Source organism: Carcharodon carcharias, chromosome 22 (genome assembly GCF_017639515.1).
Source record: "Carcharodon carcharias isolate sCarCar2 chromosome 22, sCarCar2.pri, whole genome shotgun sequence".
Classification (NCBI taxonomy): domain Eukaryota; kingdom Metazoa; phylum Chordata; class Chondrichthyes; order Lamniformes; family Lamnidae; genus Carcharodon; species Carcharodon carcharias.
The window spans coordinates 16,829,013-16,855,719 of record NC_054488.1 but is presented as its reverse complement, the minus strand read 5'-3'; the positions used below and the strand labels follow the sequence as shown (position 1 = coordinate 16,855,719).

At 44.4% G+C, this 26,707-nt stretch overlaps 1 protein-coding gene across 1 annotated transcript in view; it reads left to right on the top strand.

Moving 5' to 3' along the window:
* hs3st3l (heparan sulfate (glucosamine) 3-O-sulfotransferase 3-like) overlaps window positions 1–13,402 on the top strand; it is a 143,088-nt gene extending 129,686 nt beyond the window's left edge. The window contains exon 2 of the mRNA XM_041217131.1: window positions 11,910–13,402. Within this exon, the coding sequence (XP_041073065.1) occupies window positions 11,910–12,528 (619 nt within the window). The 3' untranslated portion in view covers window positions 12,529–13,402. The remainder of the gene's footprint in view (window positions 1–11,909) is intronic.
* The last annotated feature ends 13,305 nt before the right edge of the window (window positions 13,403–26,707 follow it).

Sequence of the window (26,707 nt, the reverse complement as noted above, 5' to 3'; positions counted from 1 at the left end):
GGAGATTTTCCCACCCCTGCCAGATTGACATGCAGCCTCCCGTATGATTTAGTGGGCCATGTTTCCCAACGTAACAGGCTGGATTAAATTCTGTCCAACATTTCAGTTCGGTGACCCATTGTCAGACCTTCCCCATGAAACCCTTTTAGCATTTTAAATACCTCAATCAGGTCACTCCTAAACCACCTAAATTTGAGAAAGGGAAAGCTGACTTTATAGGAACATAGGACCTAGGAATAGAAGTAGGCCATTCAGCCCTTCAACTTGCTCCACCATTCAATAAGATCATGGCTGATCTGGTTGTGATCTCAGTTCCACTTTACCGTCAGTCCCCCAAAACCCTTGTCTATCAAAAACCTGTCTAACTCTGCTTTGAATAAATTCAATGACCCAGCCTCCACTGCTTCCTGGGGAAGATAATTCCACATACGACCCTTTGAGAGAAAAAAAATTCTCTTCATCCCCATCTTAAACGGTTGACCTCTTATTCTTAAACTGTGTTCCCTAGTTCTAGTCTCTCCCACAAGTGGAAATATCCTCCCAGTATCTACCCTATCAAATCCCTTCAGGATCATATATGTTTCAATAAGATCACCTCTCATTCTTCTAAACTCCAATGGGTATAGGCCCCACCTGTTCAACAAATCATAAGATAAGATCACACGGAGTTATGGGTAATATATTAGCTTAGATAGAGGATTGGTTAACTAACAGCAAGCAGAGAGTTGGGATAAATGGGTCTTTTTTCTGGATGGCAAGCTGTAACTAGTGGGGTGCCACAGGGTTCGGTCCTTGGTCCCCAACTATTTACAATCTATATTAATGACTTGGATTCAGGGATAGAAGGTATGATAGCTAAATTTGCAGATGACACCAAAATAGGTGGGAAAGTAAGTTGCAATGAAGAAATAAGAAATTTACAAATGGATATGGACAGGTTAGGTGAATGGGCCAAAATTTGGCAGATGGAGTTTAACGTGGATAAGTGTGAGGTTATTCATTTTGGTCGGAAGAATAAAGAGGCGATTTATTATTTAAATGGAGGGAAACTTCAGAACACTTCAGAGGGATCTGGGTGACTTGTGCATGAATTGCTGAAAGCTAGTATGCAGATACAGCAGGTAATAAGGAAGGCAAATGGAATTTTGGCATTTATTGCTAAAGGAATAGAGTATAAAAATAGGGAAGTGTTGTTGCAACTGTACAAGGCATTGGTGAAACCGCACCTAGAGTACTGTGCACAGGTTTGGTCCCCTTACTTGAGGAAGGATGTAGTTGCACTGGAGGTGGTTCAGAGGATTGATTCCAGAGATGTGGCGCTTGTTTTATAAGGAGAGATTGAGCAGTTTAGGCCGATACTCATTAGAGTTTAGAAGGATGAGAGGAGATCTAACTGAGGTATATAAGATGCTAAAGGGGATAGACAAAGTAGATGTGGAGCGGATGTTTCCCCTTGTGGGGCATTCTAGAATGACAGGCCATAGTTTTAGGCTAAGGGGTGGTAGATTTAAATCAGAGATGAGGAGGAATGACTTTTCTCAAAGGGTGGTGAATCTGTGGAATTCACTACCTCAGAGTGCAGTGGATGCCGGGACGCTGAATTAATTTAAGGAGATAGACAGATTTTTAATTAGTAACGGGTTGAAAGGTTATGGGGAGAGGGCGGGAAATTGGAGAGGCCGAAATGAGATCAGCCATGATCGTAATGAATGGCGGGGCAGGCTCGAGGGGCTGAATTGCCTATTCCTGCTCCTAGTTCTTATGTTCTTTCTTCAAAATAAGCTCTTCATCGCAGTAATGAGTCAAGTGAACCTTCTCATGCCACCTAATCTTATAATTTAAACCTCTAATCCACAGTCTTATCCTGGATTAATTTACACTCCACCCCTCCCAAGGCCAATATATCCTTTTTGAAGGGCAGTATCAATATTCCAAATGCAGTCCAACCAAAGCTCTGTACAATGAGCCATAATTTCCCCTTTGTAATCCCCTTCCCCTGAGGTAAAGGGCTCCTTTAAGTTGCACCTTAAAACCTAAGCTCTCTTGCTGAGCATTTGGTCACCTGTCCTATCTTAGATGGCTCAATGGCAAATTTTGTCTGGCAACGCTACTTTGAAATATTTCGGGACGTTTTATTACATAGAGGGTACTCCATAATTGAAAGTTGTTAATGTGATAAGGCAGCGTAAATGCACATACTTCTGTCCTTGCAATGCTCGGCTCACAGTTGCAGCTGTCATAGCTGCTCCATAAGCTACAAAACGCACGCGATGAAGTGTGAAACCTGAGGCATGACTGATGTATTGCAAAACCTTCATAAATCTAACTATTGTAGGCATTTTTACGCAATGTTACAGTCTTAATTGCATGAAAGAATTCTGCTAGAATAAGTTACTTATCAAGGTAGTTTTATGAATAGCAAAATAGGTTAACAATATCATAGAGATAATCTTTAAATATTAATATTAATTGAGCTATTGCATTATTTGGTGAGGTAATCATTTTTCCTTTATTTAACCGTAGGCACTCTCAGGCAAATAAAATGAATCTGCAGCTGTCTTAGCAAACAAATTAGAGGAGTTCTGAAACTGCTCCCGCAGCCCTCTCAAAGGCTAAATATTGCCAGCTAGTGTTTTCACATTCTAAGTGCACCCTCGTAGTGACCAAAGTTACGCCCAGATCAAAAATTCATGTGAATGTACTCTCCCACAGGCCAGGAAAATGCTTGTGTGGTCATCAAACCTCTTTCAGATGTTTTAAAAACAGGGCCATTTCATTCCATGGCTTTTGAGTGCATGACTAATTGGGAGTCTATTGATAATTACAATGAAGTCAATCAGTGAGAGTACCCCTGTCAAGCCTGTGGAGAGATAAGAGGCTGTTCAGTGAAGGCTAAAAGGCTACATTACAAAAAGAGCAACATCAAAATGAACATTCCCCGACCACAAACCTCCCTTTCATCTGAGAAATATTCTGTAATGTGAATGTTACAGGAAATTGATTTTTTTCTGCCTTTACACTGGGTTTCTAAGTAGCATTAACCCTTTACATTGACACCTCAGTAAATGGCATTAACCCTTTGCCCTTGAAGCGAATCAAGTCACAGAGCAAGACTATGCTCCGCAGGGACTCTCACCCTGTTCCACATTCTGGATGAATGTAGACGGTAACTCCAATTTTGGTGCTAAGTGAAACTGCCCCATAGTAATACCTCTGTTGTAGTATAAATGCAAATCACGCCCCCCCCACCCCCCCCAACCCCGCTCTTAAAATTCTCTGAACTACCTGTATCTGACAACAAGTTGACTGGTTTGATGATTGCTGTTCCAGCCAGACCATGGAGGATGGGCTTGCGAGCAGGGGTCGAACAGTTACTGGCGTGAAACCTCCTCTTTTTCTTCAACCAATAAATCACAAAAAGCCTGGAAACAAAAAACCTTCATTGGCGAAGACTCCGAGCAGAAGCTCAAAGTCAAGGTTCTAGTGTTTGAATAACTTTGCATTCACAGTCTCACACATGCACAGTTGCTGCTTTAGTGTGATGATAACAGCTGTTTCAATTTTACTACTATACGCCAAGTCTGACCTTAAGTGCAAATCCCCACGTACCATCACATTGTGGAACCACTAAATATATATTTATTTATATAACTTACTGGATTTCTAACAGACTAAGGAGAATTTAAGAGCTTTTAAAATCTACTTTAGAACATGGCAAGGCCCCATGATCCCAGTCAGTGTATAAATTTATTCATTCTCAGATTTGGGCGTCACTAGGAAGGCCAGCATTGGTTGCCCATCCCTAATTGCCCTTGAGAAGGTGGCGGAGAGCCGCCGCCTTGAACCACTGCAGCCCATGTGGTGTAGGTGCACCCACAGTGGTGATGGGTAGGGAGGTCCAAGAGTTTGGCCCAGTGATGTTTGGCACTATCATTTCTGTAATTTATATCTCTGTTCACATTTTTGCTCCATTTTCTGCTTTAGCGGTAATATTTTGATGAGGGAATGGATGGTCATGGTCATCTCCATTCTTCCCCACCCCCTCCACTCCTTTCAAAGTGAAGAGTCTGCCTGTGTCCTATTCCTCTGTATCTAAGAGTTATTTTGCTTTTTAACCTTGCAACACAAGAATTTTTGACATTTTCTCCATCAGTCAATAGTTCTTTTCCCCCGCATAGTGGACTGGGGAATCACCTGAGTTAAATCCAAAACAATTTAAGCATCTGGCCTTCTCTCATCATCTCACAATGAGTTCTAGCACAAATATTATTTCATACACGTAGAATTCAGAATCAACAAACTGAAGATCTACTACACATTGCCTGGCTTTGGGATGTCGGGAAATTTGCCTGGTTGCCCATCTCGTTTTCCATCCTCTTTATTTGGCTTCCCGCTTCCTCCCAGCCCATCGCTCTCCAAATGAATGATGGCCTCCACTGTGTGGGCTTGGAAAGGCTGTTACCTCCAATATTACTTCACTAGTGGATAAATGCTGACTCGGAACACCAATTGTTCCGCCTGACCGCCCATTTCACTCCAACTGAAGGGCCGATTTTTAACTGGGGCCAGGAGTCGTATGGGGCAGGACCTGAGGTTGATAGATAAACTATCTGAATCTCTGCAATATGAGGCTCTTGGCAGATTTTAACTGCTGCACTGGCCTCTCTCCAGAGGGATGTAGCTTCTGTCCAGCGGACAGGACCTGAATGTCCAACATTTGGATGCCACTGCTGAGGACCTGATGGATTGGTCCCTGGGAATCACATTGAGGGGTGGAGGGGTGGGGTGGGGGCGGGGTAGGGGAGGGGAGGGGTGGGGGGGGTGGAAGGTGGGGGGTGCCTGAGACGGCTTTGTGGATGGGGTTAGGGAGAAAACCCTCGGGCTGGGCAGAAGAATCTTAAATATTCTCTGTGGCACCCGCAGAAAGAAAGATATAAAACCATTTAACTTTTACTCTGCTGCCCCTGGCTACTTGTCCCAATAGGCTGGCCAGACGGGGAAATCCCAAGGACTTACTCCTCTTACACTCGTGCCTTCCCCTGCCTGAGGACCTCCATTTAAAATGGCAGCAGGGGGTGTGTCTGTCCTGCCTGCTTGGGTGGTTGGCACCTCGATTGATGTGTGTAAATCCCAAGCATTTCAACTGCTCACTTTTTCCACTGGGTAGACAGGGTTAAGATTGGCATTGAAGTGTCTGCCCCACTCTACTTACCATCTACCCACTGCTGGCCTGGGTCCCCACAAACTGTCCGACTGCTCATTTTCCTCCCTGCCAAGATTATTGTTTTGTGGCCTGTAAAACAACCTTAAAAGGAAAAAAATATAAAGCCCATCTCTCCCTTTGTGTCTCTGTTGTTTTGCACAGAACTGTTCAATACCCCCAATCGGTTTTAGTGTTTCAGACAGGCTGGTTCTCCAGAGAATCAGAGGGTGTAGACCGTGAAATAAGATCCTGACCTTTGAACTGAGGGTCATTTTGCATCTGTGCGCTATGTGGTTGGAACAGCCCGGGTGGCGATCTTTTAAAAAGACCCCCTCGTTTGCTCTGTGATCAGGGCCTGTAACTTGTACACATGAAAAGTGCTTGAGGCAGTGGAATGGATTCAAAGGATGGTAGCAGATTGCTGAATAATGCAGAGGCTAAGGGACCACAGTGTATTGGCACTGAGGAAAAGAAAATTAAGGGAATTCACCATCCAAGGAGGGAATCAATTGACTTCTTGTGCAAAAGCGCTTTGAGCACAAGCAAAGGAAAACTTAAGTGGTGAGATGTACCTGTAATGCTTCACTCCCCACCCTAGATTGACATCTAACAGATTCAGACCTTGGACATTTGCATAAGTGTTTCCGTGTAAGTAGGAGATTGATTCGACATTGATAACATTCCATTGCTCGTAGGTTGGCGTTTAATATTCCTCAGACATACTACACTGAGCATCTGGTTAATAAAAATATTGGCTGTATCTTCTTTAACTTATTCCAACCATATGCTGTGTGTGGGTGGAAGTGCAATATATTAGAGCTCAGGGGATAGAAATGTGTTTGGACCCAGACTTGGTGCTCTGCAGCTAGTGCAAGCCTGAACTGACAGGCTTGAAGATCAATAGACATTGGTCCTTGAGCTCCATGCTTGATGCAAGTTGTACCTCCACAGGACGAAGGTTTCAATTTTGAGCCACATCCACCATAATAGCTCTTTTGCATGTCCCAGGAGGTGGGGTAGGGTTGGAGGAAATAGGGACAGGGGGCAAGCACTAATCCTGGGGAATTAGGGTGCCCAGTTCATTTCCACAGGATCAGTTTTTATTATTAAAGTTTCTCACAACTTACGTTTGCTGACAATGACAATTAGAATAGTTCCCAAGTGGGATGCTCAAAATGTGTCGGGCCCCTAGTTTGCAGATTCAAAGGGCCTGTTTTAAGGGTCCATCTGATAGGGTAATGGTCCCGAAAGGTTTAGCAGTGGGACCAGCACCTGTGGGGATTGGGCCCAGGCCATGTCGCTGCTAAATTGGAATGAACTGCATCTGTTTTACTCCCAAGAACTGAGTTATACACACACCAAATTCTACCTCAGGCTGTGTAAGCTGCTGCTGGTGGAGTACGAGTGCCACCCTTTCACCAACCCCAACCCCCTCAACAACTCCACAAAGCCGAGCACTCCAGGCCTATTTGTCTTAATAATTTTTATGCCCTGGGTTTGGATGAGTGGTTGTCAGCACTTTTGCCTCACTGCTGGATAAACCCTGAATCAGATAGAGATTAATGGATTTGATCTTTACACCTGACCACTGGGTCTCTGTGGTAGACACCAGCTGGCCCACAAAGACAGAAAAGCTTGGGCATCTCGATGGCCAGGAGGGACTCCACGAGTAAGTGCTGATGTACAAAGAGATACAGCAACAGAAGTAGGCCATTCAGCCTCTAGTGTCTGCTTTCCCATTCCATTAGACGATGGCTGATCTGCACCTCTACTCCATTAGCCTGCCTCACTCTAACTCCCACCACCAATTGGAAAAGCGTCAGGAACAGTTGCGCATGCTCACTTATGGCTGCCAGCACATGGACAACTGCTCCTGATGCCTTTCTAATCAGCAGGAGTTTGGATCTATCTAAGGCCATGTAATTTCACACTGCATTGGAACCTGTAATGGAAGCATTTCCCAAGGGAATTACAATGTTGACATTCAATATTTAAATGTTTGTATGTTACCAGTAATAATGGCAAGTGGCATTATCATGGGAATTCCACTGTAGCTTTTCAGTGTAGCAGTGTAACACATCGAAAAACATGATTTGCCGCCACCAATTCATCCCAGACCCCAATCTGTGATGGGATTGCAATCTCAATTAGATTTTGTGGCCTGAATTTTTTGGTCGTCTGGTGCACACCAGCCCGGGAGCGGACAGGAAATGGGCCACTGGCCCCCTCGGCCCCCGACTGCAATTTCACGGGGGCTGGCCAATTAACGGGCAGCCAGCGTGAAATGTGCAGTGAAAAGCTCAGCGCTGCCGGGGTGGGGGAACAGGTAGAAGGCAGGCACCGATTTAACCGAGAGTGCGAGTGAGCACTTGGGGAGAGCTCCCTGAAGGCAGACAGCTGGCCTAAGGAGCTGCAGACCCCCACAGGCTGAAGGACATGACAAAAATGCTGCAAGATATGTCCATGCAGCACAATCAGGCACCTGAAAGCACCCCATAAAAAAACCAGCCCCCCCCCAGATATCTCTTTATATTCTATTTCCCCCACGGAGATTTCATCCCGCCCTGGGTCGAGGTTTGAGCAAAAATGTGCACACCGCCTGGGAGAACAGCCTGTCCACCAACCATAAATGTGGACGAGCCACGTGAAATCGCTGCTGTTTGTGCCATTAATGGGCTTAATTACCCACTTAGTTGTCAGCGGGAGCACTTCTGACTCCCACTCGCGCCCGCCGAGAGAAATATCACGAGAATGCGCGATGATGTCGGGATGTTCGGGGGGGGGGGGCGGGTGCGTTGGTGGGGGGGGAATGTAAAATTCTGGCCTGTGTGATTGTTGCATCCTTAGGCCAAATACAGTGTGTTCAGGCTTTGTGCAGTAGATTCCAGGACTCATAATCCCAGGATCATCATTTTGAGTCCCGTGTTGGCTAATTATTTTTTCTTAAATTTTTTTTGTCAAAATGCCTTTCGATTGATTGTTACTTGAAAGTGTCCTTAAACTAAATACTACAAACAATTTTCTACATTGGAAGTTGAGAATCTCATTTGCTGAAATGTCCTGATTATACATCACCATTTACTGAATTATCAGGGGTATGACCTGAGTATTTCAGATGGCTCGTTTCCCTTCCCCACCAACTCTGACTGCCCCACAGCCACTTCATGCTCGAATGAGCATCAGTTGACTGCAGGTGGGATTTCTGACCCTCACTTGGGACAAAGTCCTACCGAAGCTCTCTGGTCTCTGCAGTGACAAGAGCTGCAGTCGACAGAAGAGGAAGTGCTTCAACATGCCAGAGCCTAAGTCCTGGGACTGGATGACAAGGTAAGTTCTGGGGGACCCAAGGTGAGAAGGGTAGGAAGGCACGGTGAGAGGGCGTGTGGAAAGTGGTCAATTGGTGTGTTGAGGGAGAGGCTGAGGGGAGGTCCAACGACTACCAGACCTTAAAGGGGGGGTGCTTGAAGTCAGAAAGGGGCTTCTGATGGAGGTGTGGCCCTCCCCACCCAAGGCCTAAGCCCGTTCATTTTCTGGGTCCCCCTATGCCAGGTAAATCCTCCCGCCAAAAATTAACCTACCTAAAAACCCGTCAGCAGGGTAGCGTGAAATTCAGGTCCAAGTTTTCCAGAGGGAACAGTTACTTAATGATAGGTGTGGACTAACTCTAAGAACTTGCAATTGGTTATGGTGCACAGACCTAAAAATGAACTTTATTGTTAGTCTGGGTCAAGCCAACTTGTTTGTTTTAATGCTGCCAGCTGACACTGACCTTGAGATTGCAACTGAGCATGTGTAGGAAGTGCGCTTCCCTGTCGCTGGACAAATAAACACAGCTTTTCCCTGTGTCCCTTGATACCCATACCCATGAAATATCAATCCATCTCATTCTGGCATGGTCCAATTTGACCCATCATCCACAACATTTGGAGAGGGGCGGGTACCTGATTTCTACTGCCATTTGTGTGCAAAAAATTGCTTTCTTCCCATCTGTTTGGTTTTTAAGTACCCATGAGTACCCAACACATCCTGATCTTGATGGGTAATAGGAAAATAATAAAAGCAAAAGGCTAACAAAACTGAAGAGGATTAAGGAGTGGAATTTCCTGCGTTATTTGCACCAGAGCCAAATGTAATCAGGATGTGAAGCAAATACTCAGCTTGAAAGATTGAGCGAACCCGGCACGTGTGTTAGGCATGTAATTATGCTGCACCCAAATATCCTCAATCTTTTAAACCCATTTATCAACCCTTCTCAGCCCATTGTAACTCTTCCGAGTACAAACACGTTTCCATCTGTTCCTATTCAGATGAAGTTACATTGTTTCATAGTTTGCCATTGTGAGATGTGAACTCTTGATCTTGGGTTACAAGCCCAGTACCATAACCACTTGGCTATTTAGGCCAAGCCCCTCAGCCCATTGTGATGGTTCTACCTCCAGAGCATACATCCCACACATGCAAATTTCCTGTAATGATGCTGTTTCAAATGGAAGTGAAATAACGCCTAGAATTTTAGCACAGCAGAAACCAGATAGTTTCCTGCTGTTTTATTGTAACTGTAGGAGCTCCATTTTATTATTTACCTTCACTGAGACCTGCCCTACATTTTCTATTTCTCTGTAGCTTTATAACATCAGCATACACATCACATTAAAAATTGAAAAGCTTCCACAAACATTCTATGCCTAATGTGTGTGAATGATGAAAAAACAAAAACAGAATTACCTGGAAAAACTCAGCAGGTCTGGCAGCATCGGCGGAGAAGAAAAGAGTTGACGTTTCGAGTCCTCATGACCCTTCGACAGAACTTGAGTTCGAGTCCAGGAAAGAGCTGAAATATAAGCTGGTTTAAGGTGTGTGTGTGGGGGGCGGAGAGATAGAGAGACAGAGAGGTGGAGGGGGTTGGTGTGGTTGTAGCGACAAACAAGCAGTGATAGAAGCAGAATATCAAAAGATGTCAACAACAATATATCTGTGTGTGAATGATGGCTAAATGGCTTACTTTTCTCACTTAAGGAAGTTATGGTTGCGTTCTGCTCTTTCCTCTGGCCCCGCTTGTTTACACTGATTCTTCCACTTTGATATGCTAATGTGATTAGCCAGAAATTTAGGCGTAAATTGATGTGGGCCAAATGGGTATGTGAACAGGCAATTATAACCCCACAGGAATTTCCAGCCCAATGGGTTTAAGCTTGAATGTTGCCCCATGGGAGCCCCTCTTCAATAATATGTGACTGGAATGTGCAGCCCTGGGATGCTATACTCACTAGAAGAATATTTTGATATAATTTCTTTAAATTTAAGCATACAACATTCTACATCAAGAGCAACTTCAACTGGATTGTGCTTTTAATGTAAAAAAAATAGTCCAAGATGCTTCACAGGTGAATGGATCTTTGATGTTCACTGTATGAAGTAGCCAGCAGTGAGGCAGCATTTCTAAAAGAAAGAGCTTGTGTTTCTATAGCACCTTTCATGACCTCAGGAAGCCCCAAAGAGCTTCTCAGCCAACAAGCTGCTTTTGAAGTCTAGTCACTGTTGTACTGTAAGAAATGGGATAGCCAATTTATGTATAGCAAGCTCCCACAAACAACAGTGATAAGTAATGGCCAGGGCGGTAGGAATAACTCCCCGGCTCTTTAAATAGTGCCATGGGATATTTAGTGTCCATGATATGGCCTCTGTTTAATGGCTTATCTTTGCAGCACCTCTGACAATGCAGCACTCCCTCAGTACTGGACAACTGCGTCAGCCTGCATTATATGTTCTAGTCTCTAAAGTGAGACTTGAACCCACAACTTTCTGACTCCAAGGTGAGGATGTCAATACTGAGCAGCGACTGTCACCTCTTGGATTCTTGGACTGTGGTGAGGCCCATGCTCCCTATTAGAATTAGTCAAATGTTCTCTTCCACCAAAAAAATGTAGTCCCATCTGAGCAATTATTATCATTGGGTCAAATATTCCACAGAGCCATTAACTCCTTCAGAAACTGGGAGCACATTTCAGGAAATGTTGAACTTCCAGCCTGAGATTCTGTGTTCATTAACTTCACTGGAGGCACAATGACATTTTGGCAGCAATGTTGCAGGAGGCATTCTTAGCATGTAAAAGGAGCTGACACATTCTTACCCCATCACTCCCAACTCCAGTTCAACATTAAAGGGATATCTGTTAGTCAGCTCAAAGGGTCAATTTTCTGTCAGTCCTGAAACTAATTTTTTTATTAGCTGAAAATAAAAACAGAAAATGGTGGGAACATTCAACAGGTCAGGCAGCCTCTGTGGATAGAGGAAGCTAAGGTTTCATGTCAATGATCTATTGTCAGAACGCGCAGTTTCATCGACCTAAAGCATTAGCTCTATCTTCCACTGCCTAGATATTGCCTGATGTGCTGAGTGCCCCCAGCAATATCTGTTTTTGTTTCTGGTTTCCAGCATCCACTGGTATTTTTCAGATTTGGCTCGAGTCTTAATTGAAGTGTGGTTGTACGTATGGTCTTGACTTCACTTACCTGGATTTGGGGAGGTTTCTAGCTTTTCCACCTTATAATTGGAGGGTGTGCAAGTGGAAGACCAACTGGCAAGAAACTAGTTATCAAGCGGAGGGTTTTCATCAATGTCTTTGCTTGTGACTTCAGGGGGTGGTGGGCAAATAAACATTTCCCTTTTGACATATAAGGGTAACTTGTTTGTGATTCTTTGCAGGAACCTGATGCCCAAAGCACTTGATGGTCAGATTGTGATGGAGAAAACGCCCAGATACTTTGTGACAGCAGAGGCTCCAGGTCGTATTCATGCAATGTCCAAGGACACCAAACTAATAGTGGTTGTACGGGACCCAGTGACAAGAGCTATCTCGGACTACACCCAGATCATCTCGAAAGCACCGGGTATCCCCGGCTTTGAAACTCTCACTTTCAAAAACAGGACTACGGGCCTGATAGATGCGTCGTGGAGCCCAATATGGATTGGGATCTATGCTCAGCACTTGGAGAACTGGCTCCAGTACTTCCCATTGTCCCAGATGCACTTTGTCAGTGGGGAAAGGCTGATCAGTGATCCAGCTGGGGAGCTGGGAAAAGTCCAGGACTTCCTCGGCCTGCAGAGAATGATAACGGATGAACACTTCTTCTTCAATGAGACTAAGGGATTCCCTTGCCTGAAGAAACCCCAGGGCAATGGCAAACCTCACTGCCTGGGCAAAACAAAAGGCAGGATCCACCCCAACATAGATCCAGGGGTGGTAGAGAAACTGCGGGAATTCTACCGGCCTTTCAACCGCCATTTCTACCAAATGACAGGACAGAACTTTGGCTGGGAATGAAAGAGGGGTGGGAAAGGCCACCAGTGGCAAAGAACTGAAGCATCGGCAGAAGAGTGGGAGATATCGATCGTGGTGCCAACAACTCCAAGTTCACACATGATGTCGAAGATGTAGCACATGCACATCCACAGGAGCTGTGCTGGGCTTGTGCACTCTGCATCTGCAAATTTGCAAATCTTGGAGAGACTAGGCACCTGAGCATGAAGACTTAAAGACTGCGGACATTTTCACTCAATATTTACTCAAATCTTCATCACACCTTTAAAAGGGCAATGTTCATCTTGCGAGGCAAATTGACTTTATTTTCGCTTGCATTGGTCCTGAGCAATGGTTGTTTTTATATATATATATATATATATACATATATATAAATAGATATATATATCTATTAACAGCAAGGTCACAAAAGTGAATAACATCAGGGCTGAAATCCCTTTAGATTCACTGGCACTCGAAAACTCTACCACGGAAAGTTGTCATTTCTATGAAGCAATGCTTTGCTGTTCTATGCCACATTGGTGATTTATCACTTTCCTTGTGTCATCACAATTACTGCTTTGTTGTAACAGCAGCATCCTGACATCATAAAAGAGCTTAACTGCTTGCATTGTTTTACTTTAATTTCCAGTAGACTTGAAACTAATTTACCTCCCCTTCCCTGTATTACTACCTGTGATATAAATGAGAGGATGACAGCGGAACACCTGAGCTCTCCCACCTGTGAGAAAAGCCTTTAATAATTTGTTTGTGCTTGACGGTAAGAGAACCTTCTCCACCATAGAATAAAGCCAGCATTCTATTGTTCCCTGCTGTATATCCTTTCTCCATGTTGTATATATGTGTGGTTGTTTTCCATAAATCATTCTATTTTTCACAGCTCCAGTAAAGCCCGCATAACAGAAGTGATGCTGCTTCATTTTTTTGTCTCATTTGAATGCTTTTCAAAACTCACAAATAAAAAAGTTGACACACTTCCAAGGAAGGTGCCCCCTACCCCACTCCTGGCAATGTTGACATGTTCTTGAAAATGCTAATATTGGTGACGTCCTGGGGACCTCATGTAAACATTGGTGGAGTCCTGACCCTACCCCCGTCAATCACCCAAATATTGGTACAGTCCTGGGAACTAACTCCTGCAAGTATTGGTACCATCTTGGGGACCCCACCCAACACACATCGGTTCAGTCCCAGAAAATGATCCCTGCAAATAAAGGAACAGTGCCCCCGGTCCGTACCCTCATGCCCCCAGCCACTGCTTGCAAACATTGGTACAGCCTTGGGGGGCCCCTGTAAGTCTTGGACACATTGCTGGAAACACCTTGAAACATGATCATTGTCTTGGGTGGCACCTGTCGAGAAATCAGTCCAAAGTTGTCAAAAGCCAGGACTACTGAAGTTCCAGTTTCAGGTGTACAAGGCCAGTTCAGACCAGTAATACTCATTTCCAAGTTTTACTGTTCTTCCTAACATCCTCTAAGACTGTAGCCAGCCCAAAGAAAAGCAATGTTATCACTGCAGAAAATGCATTTTATGTTCGTGTACAGCAACAGAAATAATGTTAATTCATCAACAAATACAGAAACCTGATGATTTCACAGGCCTTTCAGGATCTCCTTACTTCCAGGGTTGACACTTTTGAGAACACGGGCTTTTAATTAAGGTCTAACAACATGAAGCAACTGCTGGAAGTGTGATCTACTGCCTGAATACAGCAATTTTGCTATTAGATATTCCCAGAGGCAGATAAAATGCCAGTTTCTGAGCTGAACTAGTGATAATAAGTCACTTGTTGTAACAAATCACTTGCTTTTCATATGACGCACTTGCTAATTTAGGCATCTCCATTTTAATGTATGCAAGTAAGTTCTTCATCAGTTCAGCCTCTTAATTATCTAGCTGATGTGAACCCTTCCTGACTCCTGGGAGTTTAATCTGAATAAAACTGTCACAAGATACTTCTGGTGTTATAAAAGATATCTGTCTCCTGCTTCCACTCTGTTTATTTGCTGTGGGTCTGAGTGTAGCTTCTAAAGTCCAATCTTTGTCTTCCTCCAGGAAGCATGATAAAGAGACATGGGTTCTTCATTGGCTTCTGTACCTCTGCTCTGTTGTGTTTCCTGGTCTATGTGAGAATGGCAAGGCCTTTGTGGGTCATTGGAAAAGGTCACATTGATATGGAATCCAAACCAAATCCATAACCTCAGAACCTAAAAGGCCTCCATTTTTACTTCCTCTCACCAAATGGAAATCGGAGGGAGGGGGGGAGGGCGGGGTTTAAATAACTTGAGCCATGTACCCTCTCTGATTCTGCTTCCTCCCTGCTGGCTTGTCGTGTTAACCTGCTGTGGCGAGCAAAAAGGAAACAGGGTCTTACTTTAAACAAAGATAAAAGCAAATAACTGCAGATGCTGGAAATACAAAACAAAAATAAAAATACCTTGAAAAACTCAGCAGGTCTGACAGCATCTGCGGAGAGGAACATAGTTAACTTTTCGAGTCCGTATGACTCTTCAGTTCTGTTGAAGAGTCATACGGACTCGATACGTTAACTATGTTCCTCTCCGCAGATGCTGTCAGACCTGCTGAGTTTTTCCAGGTATTTTTATTTTTGTTCCTACTTTAAACATACAGATCTGGTCAGATGATGCCACCAACATGTGTTTCACAATTTCAATCTGAGTGGGAGATGGGAGGAATGAGGAGGGGGAATGTCAGTTTCTCTGTATGGCCAATCCTTCTGGGAACCAGATTTAAAGTCAATACTGTCAGCAACCGGATACTGGGTTCAACCTGTCGTAAACCGGGTCCTGGGTCAAACGGAACCGGATCCTGAGTCAAATCTGTTGGGAACCAGATTCTGGGTCAAACCTGTCGGGAACCAGATCCTGGGTCAAACCTGTCGGGAACCAGATCCTGGGTCAAACCTGTCGGGAACCAGATCCTGGGTCAAACCTGTCGGGAACCGGATCCTGGGTCAAACCTGCCAGGAACTGGATCCTGGGTCAAACCTGTTGTGAGCTGGACCCTGGGTCAAACCCAGCGGGAACTGGATCCTAGGTCAAACCCATCAAGAACTGGATCCTGGATCAAACAGAACTGGATCCAGGGTCAATAAATCAGGAATCGGATCCTGGGTCAAATCTGATGGGAACCAGATCCTGGTCAGACCCACAGAGAACTGGATCCTGGTTGAAACGGAACCGGATCCTGGGTCAAAGCCACCAGGACCAGATCCTTGGTGAAATCTGTTGGGAACCAGATCCCAGGTCAAACAGAACCGGATCCTGGGTTAAACCTGCCAGGAATTGGACCCTGGGTGAAGCCTGTTGGGAACCGGATCCTGGGTCATATGGAACCGGATCCTTGGTTAAACCTGCCAGGAACTGGATCGTGCATGAAATGGAACTGGATCCGGGTTCAAAAGGAACTGGATCCTGGGTCAAATGGAACTGGATCCTGGGTCAACCTTGCCGGGACCTGGATCCTGGGTCAAATGGAACTCCATCTAGGGTCAAATGGAACTGGATCCTGGGCCAAATGGAACTGGATCCTGGGTCAAACTTGCTGGGATCCGGATCCTGGGTCAAACTCACAAGGAACTGGAATCTTATTCAAACCCTCCGGGAACCAGATCCTGGGTCAGACCTGCTGGGAACAGGATCCTGGATCAAAAGGAATCGGATCCTGAGTCAAACCCGCCGGGAACCAGATCCTGGGTCAAACCTGCTGGGAGCAGGATCCTGGATCAAAAGGAATCGGATCCTGAGTCAAACCCGCCGGGAACCAGATCCTGGGTCAAACCTGTTGGAGACCCGATCCTGGGTCAAACCTGCCAGGAACTGGATCCTGGGCCAAAAAGAACCGGATCCTGGGTCAAACTGCCGGGAACAGGATCCTGGTTCAAACCCGCCAAGAACCAAATCCTGGGTCAAATGCATTGAGAACCGGATCCTGGGTCAAACCTGATGGGAATTGGATCCTGGGTTAAACCTGTTGAGAACCAGATCGTGGGTCAAACCTGCCGGGAACTGGATGCTGGGTCAAATGGAACTCAATCTGGGGTCAAATGGAATTCGATCCTGGGTCAAACCTGTCGGGAATCATGTCCTGAGCCAAACCTGATGGGAACCGGATCCTGGATGTAACATGCCAGGGACCAGATCCCAGGTCAAACGGAACCGGATCCTGGGTCAAATCTGCCAGGAACAGGATCCTGGGTCAAATCTGATGGGAACTGAATCCTGGGTCAGGATAAGTTTGGCCAGTGTTTGGATCCAGCAGTTAAGCCTGAAACACATTTTTCAGGTTTTCTTGTGGAGCAGTTGGGTGCATTTCTTGGGCCCCACTGGGAATCTTTGATGCTCCCTCGCTCTGGGCTACTCACCCGCACCCGATCATGGCCTCACGAACTGCCAGGGATCATTCCACCAGTCCCCAGCTGTGTTCACCTGCTGTAAATTCTCTGTTCCGCCTGTTGATCAGGCTGCTAATCTGATTTGTTTTCAGGAGTATGTCTGCTGCACATTATTGAAACGAGGCCCTGGTGTTAAGACCGGTAAAGCCCCTACACCCTCGGTATTGTTTTTACTTGGTTACTGCACTCCCCCCTCCTCCCTGCCTCAATGCATTAACATCAGGTTCCAAATCTTTCCTTTGGTTCAATGACAAAGATGGCTTTGCCTGCCCCAAGTTTCCATTTGAGATGAAAGGAGGGGAAAAGTTTCTTTTTCCTGAATGTGAAAGTATTTAAGATTGTCACGTGTGTCTTGTTTTATAGGCGTTGTATAGAAAGAAAGATTTGCATTTATGTAGCTCTTTCACAACCGTCTGCCAGCTCAAAGTGCATTACAGTCAGTGAAACACTTTTGAAGTATAACCACTGTTGTCATATTGGAAGCGTAGCAGCAGGTTGCACACAGCAAGCTCCCACAAACAACAACCTGATAATGACTAGAGTTTTTCTGTGATTTTGATTGAGGGCTAAATATTGGCCAGGACACCAGAGATTCCTCCTTTGTTCTTCATTGAACAAGTACCATGCGGTCTTTTTATATCTATTGACCAGGTGTACGGGGCCTTTGTTCAACGTCTTATCTGGAAGACAGCACCTCTGACAGTGCAGCACTACACTGAAGTGTCAGACTTGATTTTTGTGCTCAAGTACTGAAGTGGGACTTGAACCCAGAGGCTTCTGACTCAGAGGGGAGAATGCTTCCAACATAACCATGGTAGACACAGCAGTTGTTTTCATGAAACCATCCAGTTCAGGTACTTCATGATTTCAGACACAGATTTGTATTATTTCTAATGGGCAACTCACCTTGTATCTTCAGCTTTCTGACAACCAACATGACAGCAGAGGCCATGTTGTTTTGCTGTGTCCTGTAACAGTTCCATTTTCTCTCTACATCCCATCTGCCTTTTCCAGACTCCATAGTTTTCCTAGAGCGCTATTGTCAAGTTTAAATGTTTCACTTTTGGAATATAAGTTCTGCCGATGCTGGTCAGACTATTTCAGTCCTTTTCCATCCGGTGATTTTTCCACTGTGCTCTCATTATCCCAGCAGTTTGCCTTGTTTTAAGGTCATTGCATCTCAGTAAATTGTGAACACTTCATCTAATGGAAGACATTATGACGTAAGTGCTCGCTGCCTTTGATTATTGCATGAAAGCCACATGAAGCATTTGTTCTCTTTCCTTTTTAGCAGCTCAAACAATTCCACACATCTTACTCTGAGTAGAGAGGAAAGCAGACAATCTGCTTGTCGGCCCACTTGCAATTCTGCTTTTAAATTGGCGACCTGAATGCACCTTAGAGGAGCTTCTCACTGTTAAATGGAAGCTCCTTTGTTTAACCTCTTGCTATGTTGATACAACTGAGAAAGGGAACTCAGGGCATAGAAGTCCACAGATGCTTGTCCACACTCTGCCTTCATGGGCCAACCTGGTGAATCCTCAAGTACAGAGTCACCTCAGAAGAGTTGTTCTTGATCCCTTCTAGCATGCTAATATAATTTATTCTTGTTACTCTACCTCTACATACATTTCGGTCCGAAAGACAGCAAATTTTTTATTCCTTCATAGGATGTGGATGTTGCTGGCGAGGTCAATATTTGGTGCCCATCCCTAATTGTCCTTGAGAAGGTGGTGGTGAGTCACCTTCTTGAACTGCTTACAATCCATCTGGTACAGGTACACCCACAGTGCTGTTAGGAAGGGAGTACCAGGAGTTTGACACGGCAACAGTGAATGAATAGCGATATAGTTTCAACTCAGGATGGTGAGTGGCTTGGAGGGGAACATGCAGATGGTGGTATTCCCATGCATCTGCTGCCCTTGTCCCTCGAGGGGAGGTAGAGGTCGCTATTTTGGAAAGTGCTGCCAAAGGAGACTTGATGAGTTGCTGCAGTGTAGCTTCTATATGGTACATACTGCTGCCATTGTGTGTCGGTGTTGGAGGGAGACAATGTCTAAGGTGGCGGATGGGGTGCCGATCAAGAGGGCTGCTTTGTCCTGGAAAGTGTCGAGCTTCTTGAGTATTGTTGGAGGCGGACATATCCAGACAAGTTGAGAGTATTTTATCAAACACCTGAATTGTGCCTTGTAGATAGTAGACAGGCTGTGGGGAGTCAGGAGGTGAGTTACTCACTGCAGAATTCCCAGCCTCTGATCTGCTCTTGAAGGCACAGTATTTATATGGATAGTCCAGTTCAGTTTCTGGTCAATGGTAACCTCCTTGCTGTTGACAGTGGTGGGGGAGGGGGGGGGCGGGATTCAGTGATAGTAATGCCATTGAATGTCATGGAAAGGTGGTTAGATTTTCTCTTGTTGGAGATAATCATTGCTGGGCACTTGAGTGGTATGAATGTTACTTGCCACTTATCAGCCCAAATCTGAAAGTTGTAAAGGTCTTGCAGCATATGGACATAACTGCTTCTATACCTGAGGAGTTGTGAATAGTACTGAATATTGTACAATCATCAGCAAACATGTCCACTTCTGACCTTATGATGGAGGGTAGGTCATGGATGAAGAAACTGAAGGTGGTTGAACCGAGGGCACTGCCCTGAGGAACTCCTCCATGTCCTGTGACTGTGAAACTTGGGGCCAACATCCACAACCATCTTCCTTTGTGCCAGGCATGTCTCCAACCAGTGGAGTTTTCCCCCTGATTCCCATTGAATTCAGTTTTGCTAGGGTTCCTTGATGCCATCTTGGTCAAATGCTGCTTTGATATCAAGGACAGTCACTCTCACCTCACCTCTTGAGTTCAGCTCTTTTGCCCATGTTTTGGACCAAGGTTGTAATGAGCGTCAGGAGCTGAGTGGCCCTGGCAGAACCTAAACTGAGCGTCAGTGAGCAGGTTATTGCTTAGTAAGTGTTGCTTCATTGTACTGCCGACACATCTTCCATCACATTGCTGATGGTCGGGAGTAGACTGATGGGATGTTAATTGACTGGATTGGATTTGTCTTGCTTTTTGTGGACAGGACATACCTGGGAAATTTTCCACATTATCAGACAGATGCCAGTCTTGTAGTTGTGCTGGAATAGCCAGGCTAGGGGTGTGGCTAGTTCTGAATCACAAATCTTCAGTACTACTACCAGACTGTTGTCAGTGCCCATAGCCTTTGCGTTATCCAATGCCTTTAGCCGTTCCTTGATACCACATGGAGTGAATTGAATTGGCTGAAGGCCGGCACCTGTGATGCTGGGGACCTCGGGAGGAGGCCGAGATGGAGCATTTATTCAACACTTCTAGCTGAAGGTTGCTGCAAATGCTTGTCTTTTCCACTGGATTCCCCCCATCATTGAGGATGGGGCATCACAGAATCACAGAATTGTTACAGTGTAGAAGGAGGCCATTTGGCCCATCATGTCTGCACCGGCTGTCTGAGCATTTTAACTTAACACCAATCTCCTGCCTTTTCCCCGATATTTGGGGAGCCTCCTGCTCCAGTTGGTTGTTTATTTGTCCACAACAATTCACACTGGATGTGATCAAAGATCAGCTTTATTCTGATCCGTTGGCTGTGGGATTGCTTAATTTTGGCTATTGCAGGTGGCTTACATTGTTAGTATCTATATTGTCCTGTCTTGAGTTCAAAAGCCAAGGCTGAAACTACAAATGCCATACTGAGAAAGTGCTGCACTGTTGGAGGTGCTGTCTTTTGGACATCCCCTCTCAGGTGTATGTAAAAGATTCCATGGCATATTTTGTACAAGAATATATGAGTTATCCCCAATGTTGAGCCCAATATTTATCCCAAATAGTAACATAGGACCAGATTAGTTAATGAATTAATCCAATTATCACATTGCTGTTTGTGGGAACTTGCTATGCACAAAGTTGCTGCATCTCCCACATTACAACAGTGACTACACTTCAAAAGTATCTCATTGGCTGAAAAGTGCTTTGTGATGCCTGGTGGTCATGAAAGGTGCTAGATAAATGCAGGATTTTTATTTTTGCCTCTCTCTCTCTTTCTCTCTATCATTTTGTTACTTGGCCTCTTAGTTAGACATTGCCTGAGCAGTTGAACATCCTCATTGTTTGCTGTTTCTGTTTCAGTTTTAGATGCCCAGATTCTGTGAGCTGCTATTATGTGTTAATTTGTGGGTGGATCTCGAGGTGTGCTGCTTGGCCTCTCACCTTGCACCCTCTGTAAACTTAAGCTCATCCAAAACTCTGCTAACTTGCACTGAGTTCCATTCAGCCATCACCTTTATGCTTGCTGACCTACATTGGATCCCAACCCAGCAATGCCTCAGTTTTAAAATACCATCCATGGCTTGCCCCTACTGATCTCTGTAAAATCTTTCTATCCGTGCATTAGGCTGTGCTATCTTCACTCTTCCAATTCTAGTCTTAGTTTTAATCCCTCCACCATTGGCAGCTGTGGCTTCAGCTGCCTACCCCAAAGCTCTAGAATTTCCTCTCTAAACATCTCGCCCACCCCATTTCTCATCTCTCCTCCTTAAAGATGTTCCTTAAAATCTAGCTGTTTTAGCAAGCTTTTCGACTGCCCTGATATCTCCTTGCGGCTCAAGGTCAAATTCTGCCTGCTAACATACCTGTGAAGCACTGTGGAATGTTATACTACATTAAGGTGCTATATTCAAGTTGTTGTTGAGTGCGATATGCCAGATGTGCCAGATCATGGCATTGTTATGCTTGAAGCAGGCAAAACTCTGAGGTGGTAGCTCAAGCTGATAGATTTACTCCCAATTCCATGATGGTAATGGGGGATCTGTGATCATAAGGAGCATGGAGGCTGGAGAATGAAGGTTGCAATGTTGCAGCTGGAACCCCAACCTGTGCTCTTTTTGTGGCAACATTTTACCACACTATTACTAGATTCCACTTACGTGGAATTAAACATATATATTCTTTCACGGGATGTGGGCGTCACTGGCTAGGGCAGCATTTATTGCCTGTCCCTTTTTGCCCTTGAGAAGGTGGTAATGAGCTGCCTTCTTGAACTGCTGCAGTCCATGTGGTGTAGGTACATCCACAGCCCTGTTAAGAAAGCAGTTCCAGGATTTTGACCCAGATGCAGTGAAGGAATGGCGATGTGGTTCCAAGTCAGGATGGTGAGTGACTTGGAGCGGAACTTGCAGGTAGTTGTGTTCCCATGTGTCTGCTACTTTTGTCCTTCTAGGTGGTAGAGGTCGCAGGTTTGGAAGGTGCTGTTGAAGGAGCCTTGGTGAGTTGCTGAAGTGCATCTTGTAGGTGGTACACACTGTTGCCAGGGTGCTTCGGTGGTGGAGGGAGTGATCTTTTATCAAGATGACATCAGGGAGTTGCACAATTGAACAAAAATACATTCAGTTTCAGCATGCCATAACTTTGAAGATAGAGAGTTATTAACAATCCCAGCACTGTTTATACCCAAACACCAACCCATAGTGCGACCCTCCTCTACCCCTGTTCATGGTTATTGATACTGTTTCTAACTGCACAGCTGCACTGGTGCCTCTTATGGACGAGATGTTAAACTGAGAGGCTGTCTGTCCCTCAGTAGGATGTAAAAGATTCCATGCCACCATTTAAGAAAAGCAACAATGTTCTCCCTGGTCTTGGCCAATATTTACCCCACAACTAACATCACCTCAGCATTGTTATCTGGTCATTACCACATTGCTATTTGTGGGATCTTGCTGTGTATAAACTGCCTTACATGTTTCCTACATTTCAACAGTGACTAGATTTCAAAAGTATTTCATTGGCGTTTTGGGGAATGCTGCAGTTGTGGAAGATACTATGCAAATGCAAGTTTTAAATACAGTTCCCTAGAAGCTCCCTGGTAATTGAACTCCTGAGTGAATAGCAGAGTCACTTTGGTCAGGGAGGGGACAACGTTCAATCTCTGCTCTGTGCTGAGGTAGCTGAATGTTGAAATTGGCCTGAGTGTCCTTGATCTAGAGGAAACATCAACTAATATTACTATTCCTAATCACTATCCATTACCACTTGCTTGAGAGTGTTTGTGAATGCACGTTGATCCAGACCAGGGCCTGGTCTATGTGGCCTTTTGTGGACAAATAGCTTGTTGATGCTCACCTTTCAGGCTTATTTATGGAGAACAGCCACTTAGCAGGCTAGTTAAAAAAAACCTCTGAACCACTACTTCGTAAGTCAGCCAGACAGTATTAAGTCAGTAATATGTGTCAGAGAATTAGAGCTACAGACTAATATCTGATTGGCATTCCCATCTTGCAAGGCTCCGTGGGGGCTTGTGGCCTCCCTGAATTTGCACGGGACTGTTTTAAATTGATCCGGACTTTGTACAATACCCTAGTCAGTATCTTAATTTTAATCTTCGCCACATCCAGTCAGTGCAGCAAATAGTGAAGTGGTCTCTATTGAGATAAAATCTTTTACTCATTCAGATCTTTTCAAAATCACATCTCTCTAGCTTTGATGGTGGATTTCCAGGATTTGACACTGCTCCATTGATCTTGTGCCAGTGTTTATTAAATAGTCGAATATTTTTCAAGAGATGAAGGGTCATTATGTACTTGTCATCATCAAAGTGAAGGCTGTCAGAATTGAGCAATTGTACATATTGTTATCTTCCAGTCAGTGACATCATCAAGTGCCCTGGCAATAGGCATAACACAATCTGCTATCTTGACAACATTCTGGAGTCACAGCCTTTAAACAGCAGTGCGCCCTGTTACGCAAACATCTCCCGATGTCTTGGCCAGTTGGTTTCTCAGTTTTGTGATGATTGATAAATTCTAAGGGCAGTTTGCTGCTGTGAGCCCTCACAACTCGAATTGCAGGCCCTAATTTATTTAATTATACCGCGCAGAGAGCAAAAACACCAAGTGCATTCCAAAGCTGGAACACAGTTGAGGGTTTGTAAACCATTCTAGCAAAGCAGGAAGTGTTCTTCCATCCCACTGAATACTGGGTTTGTGTCCTAGCCAACATTTATCCCTTAATCAACATCACCCCTATTATCTGCCTATTTATCTCATTACTGTTTGTGGGATGTTGTATAAATCGCATTGCAGCAACAACTAAATGCCAAAAATAATTTTTCTTTCTGCTCCCTCTCTCTTCTGACTCAGGTGTCCACAGGTATCATTTGACCTCTATAATTATTTTCCTGGAACATTCTATCCATCTTGGAACTTATGGTTCATAGAATCACACAGCATAGAAGGAGGTCCACTGTGCCAATGCCAGCCCTCTGAAAGAACAGCATTTATTGCCCATCCCTATTTTCCCTTGAACTAAGTGACTTGCTCAGCCATTTCCGAGAACAGTTAAAAGTCAGCCATTTTATTGTGGGTCTGAAGTCACATGTAGGTCAGACCAGGCAAGGATGGCAGATTTTCTTCCCCTAAAGGGGCATTAGTGAACCAGATAGGTTTTTACAACAAATCATTATAGTTTTGTGGAACTTTACTGAGGCTAGTTTTATATTCCAGAATTTCTTTTAATGGACTGAATTTAAATTCCACCAGCTGCTATAGTGGGATTTAAACCCATGTCCCCAGACCATCAGCCTCTAACTTAGCAGTGATGTTACTGCTATATCACCATCTCTCCCTGCTTACCCCACACTCTCTTAAAATTATTTATGGAACCAGCTTCTGCCAGATTTTCAGGTAGAGTGTTCTAGATCCTGAAAACTCTCTGAGTGGCAAACAATTCTCCTCATCTCTCCTCTAGATCTTTTGCCAATGATTTTAAACTCATGTTCTGTGCTTATCAACCCTTTCTAGATCAACACTATCAAAACCTCTCATTGTCTTAAAAATGTGTAGTTTTCTTTATTCTCTCATGGGATGTGGGCATCAATGGAAAGGTCAGCATTTGTTACCCACCCTTCATTGCCCTTGGAATGAATGGCTTGTCAATCATATTGCTGTGGGCCTGGAGTCATATGTAGGCCAGACCAGGTAAGGATGACAGATTTCCTTCCCTAAAGGACATTAATTAACCAGATGGGTTTTTGCAACAATTGATGATAGTTGTCATGGTCACCATTACTATGACTAGCTTTTAATTCCAGATTTTTAAAATAATCCATTGATCCAGCTGCTGTGGTGGGATTTGAACCTGTGCTTCCTATGTATGAGCCTGAGGATCTTACTTAGTCTACTGATATTACCTTGATGCCATCATCTCCCCCAGGTTACCCTATCATCATCTGTGTCCCAAGGAGAACAGTCCTAACTTTTCCAACTTCTCTTCACACATGAAGCGACTCATCTTTGATAACATACTGGTTAATTTCTTCCATATGCTGTCTAAGGCCTTTACACCTTTCCTGAAGTGTGGTGCCCAGAATTGTTCACAATACTCCTGCTTAGAGGCCTGACCAGTGAATTATAAAGTTCTGACATGATCTCTGCTTTTATATTCTATTCCTCTATGTATAAACCCAAGTAATACATATACTATTTTCAACCACCTTATCAGCTTGCCATGCCACTTGTACAAGTGGAGACCAAGGTTTCTTTGGTCATCATTACTTTTCAAAATTGTGGCATTTATAGTATACTGCCTTTCCACAGTTTCTAAATTTTTAAACTGCTTGTCTGATATCCAGTACTGTATGACAGGAAATTTCCTTCAACTGAATATTGAGAAGACAGAAGCCATTGTCCTTGGTCCCAGCCACAAACTCTGTTTTCCAACTACTGACTCCATACCTCATCCTGGCAACCATCTGAGGCTGAACCAGATGGTTTGCAAACTTTCATATTTAACCCTGTCAGCATTTGCTCTGGGGCCCTGTAGCTTAATTCAGCTACAATATTTAACCCTGTCATAATACAGTCATATTTAACCCTGAGCTGAGCATCTAATCTCATCGTCACGCCATCACTAAGACTGCCTATTTCCACCTCCGTAACATCACCCCTCTATGCCTCTCTCTCAGCTCACCTGCTGCTGAAACCCTCGTTCATGTCTTTGATATCCCATTTGGACTTGATTATTCCAATCCATTCCGGTCTAGTATCGTATCTTTCAACCCCATAAACTTAAGCTCATCCAAGACTCATATCCTATCTCACACTAAGTCTTGCTAACCCATCACCCTCATGCTCACTGGCCCACAATGTCTTCACTTTAACTCCCATTCTTGTTTTCAAATCGTTGGAGGACAGCTGACTCCCATAAGGCCGTGCCTAGGAAGGAGTCAGCATCTTTCACTAAGGCTGCAACACATAAGACTGTGCTCATGGAAGGGTTAGCACCTTCAGCCGAGGCTGACATCCAAAGGCCAGGTTCCAGGCAGGAGTTAGCACTGTGAAGACCTTCGGGGATAACATTGGAGGAAACAAAGGGTCAGTGATGGTCATGAAATGGCACCAGGCATTCACTAAATGATTCATTACTCTCAGTTCTGTGTTTTCTCCTATTAATGCAAACTTGTGTCTCATTAATATCTAAATGAATATTTAATCAACAATGTACTGGTACTCTATCAGGTTCAACTCCAGCCTCTCTGGAAAGAAATAATGAACCCATTCATACCTGAATTGTCATTAATATTTCAACAGCTGAATTAAGCTACAATGCCCCAGAGCAAATGCTGACAGTATCAATACAAAAGGGCGGCATTCATCCCAATAGGCACTGCAAGCAAATAGCTCCAATGCACTTTTACATCTCGCCATGGCACATCTACACTCTCCTAATTGTCGCACTTCA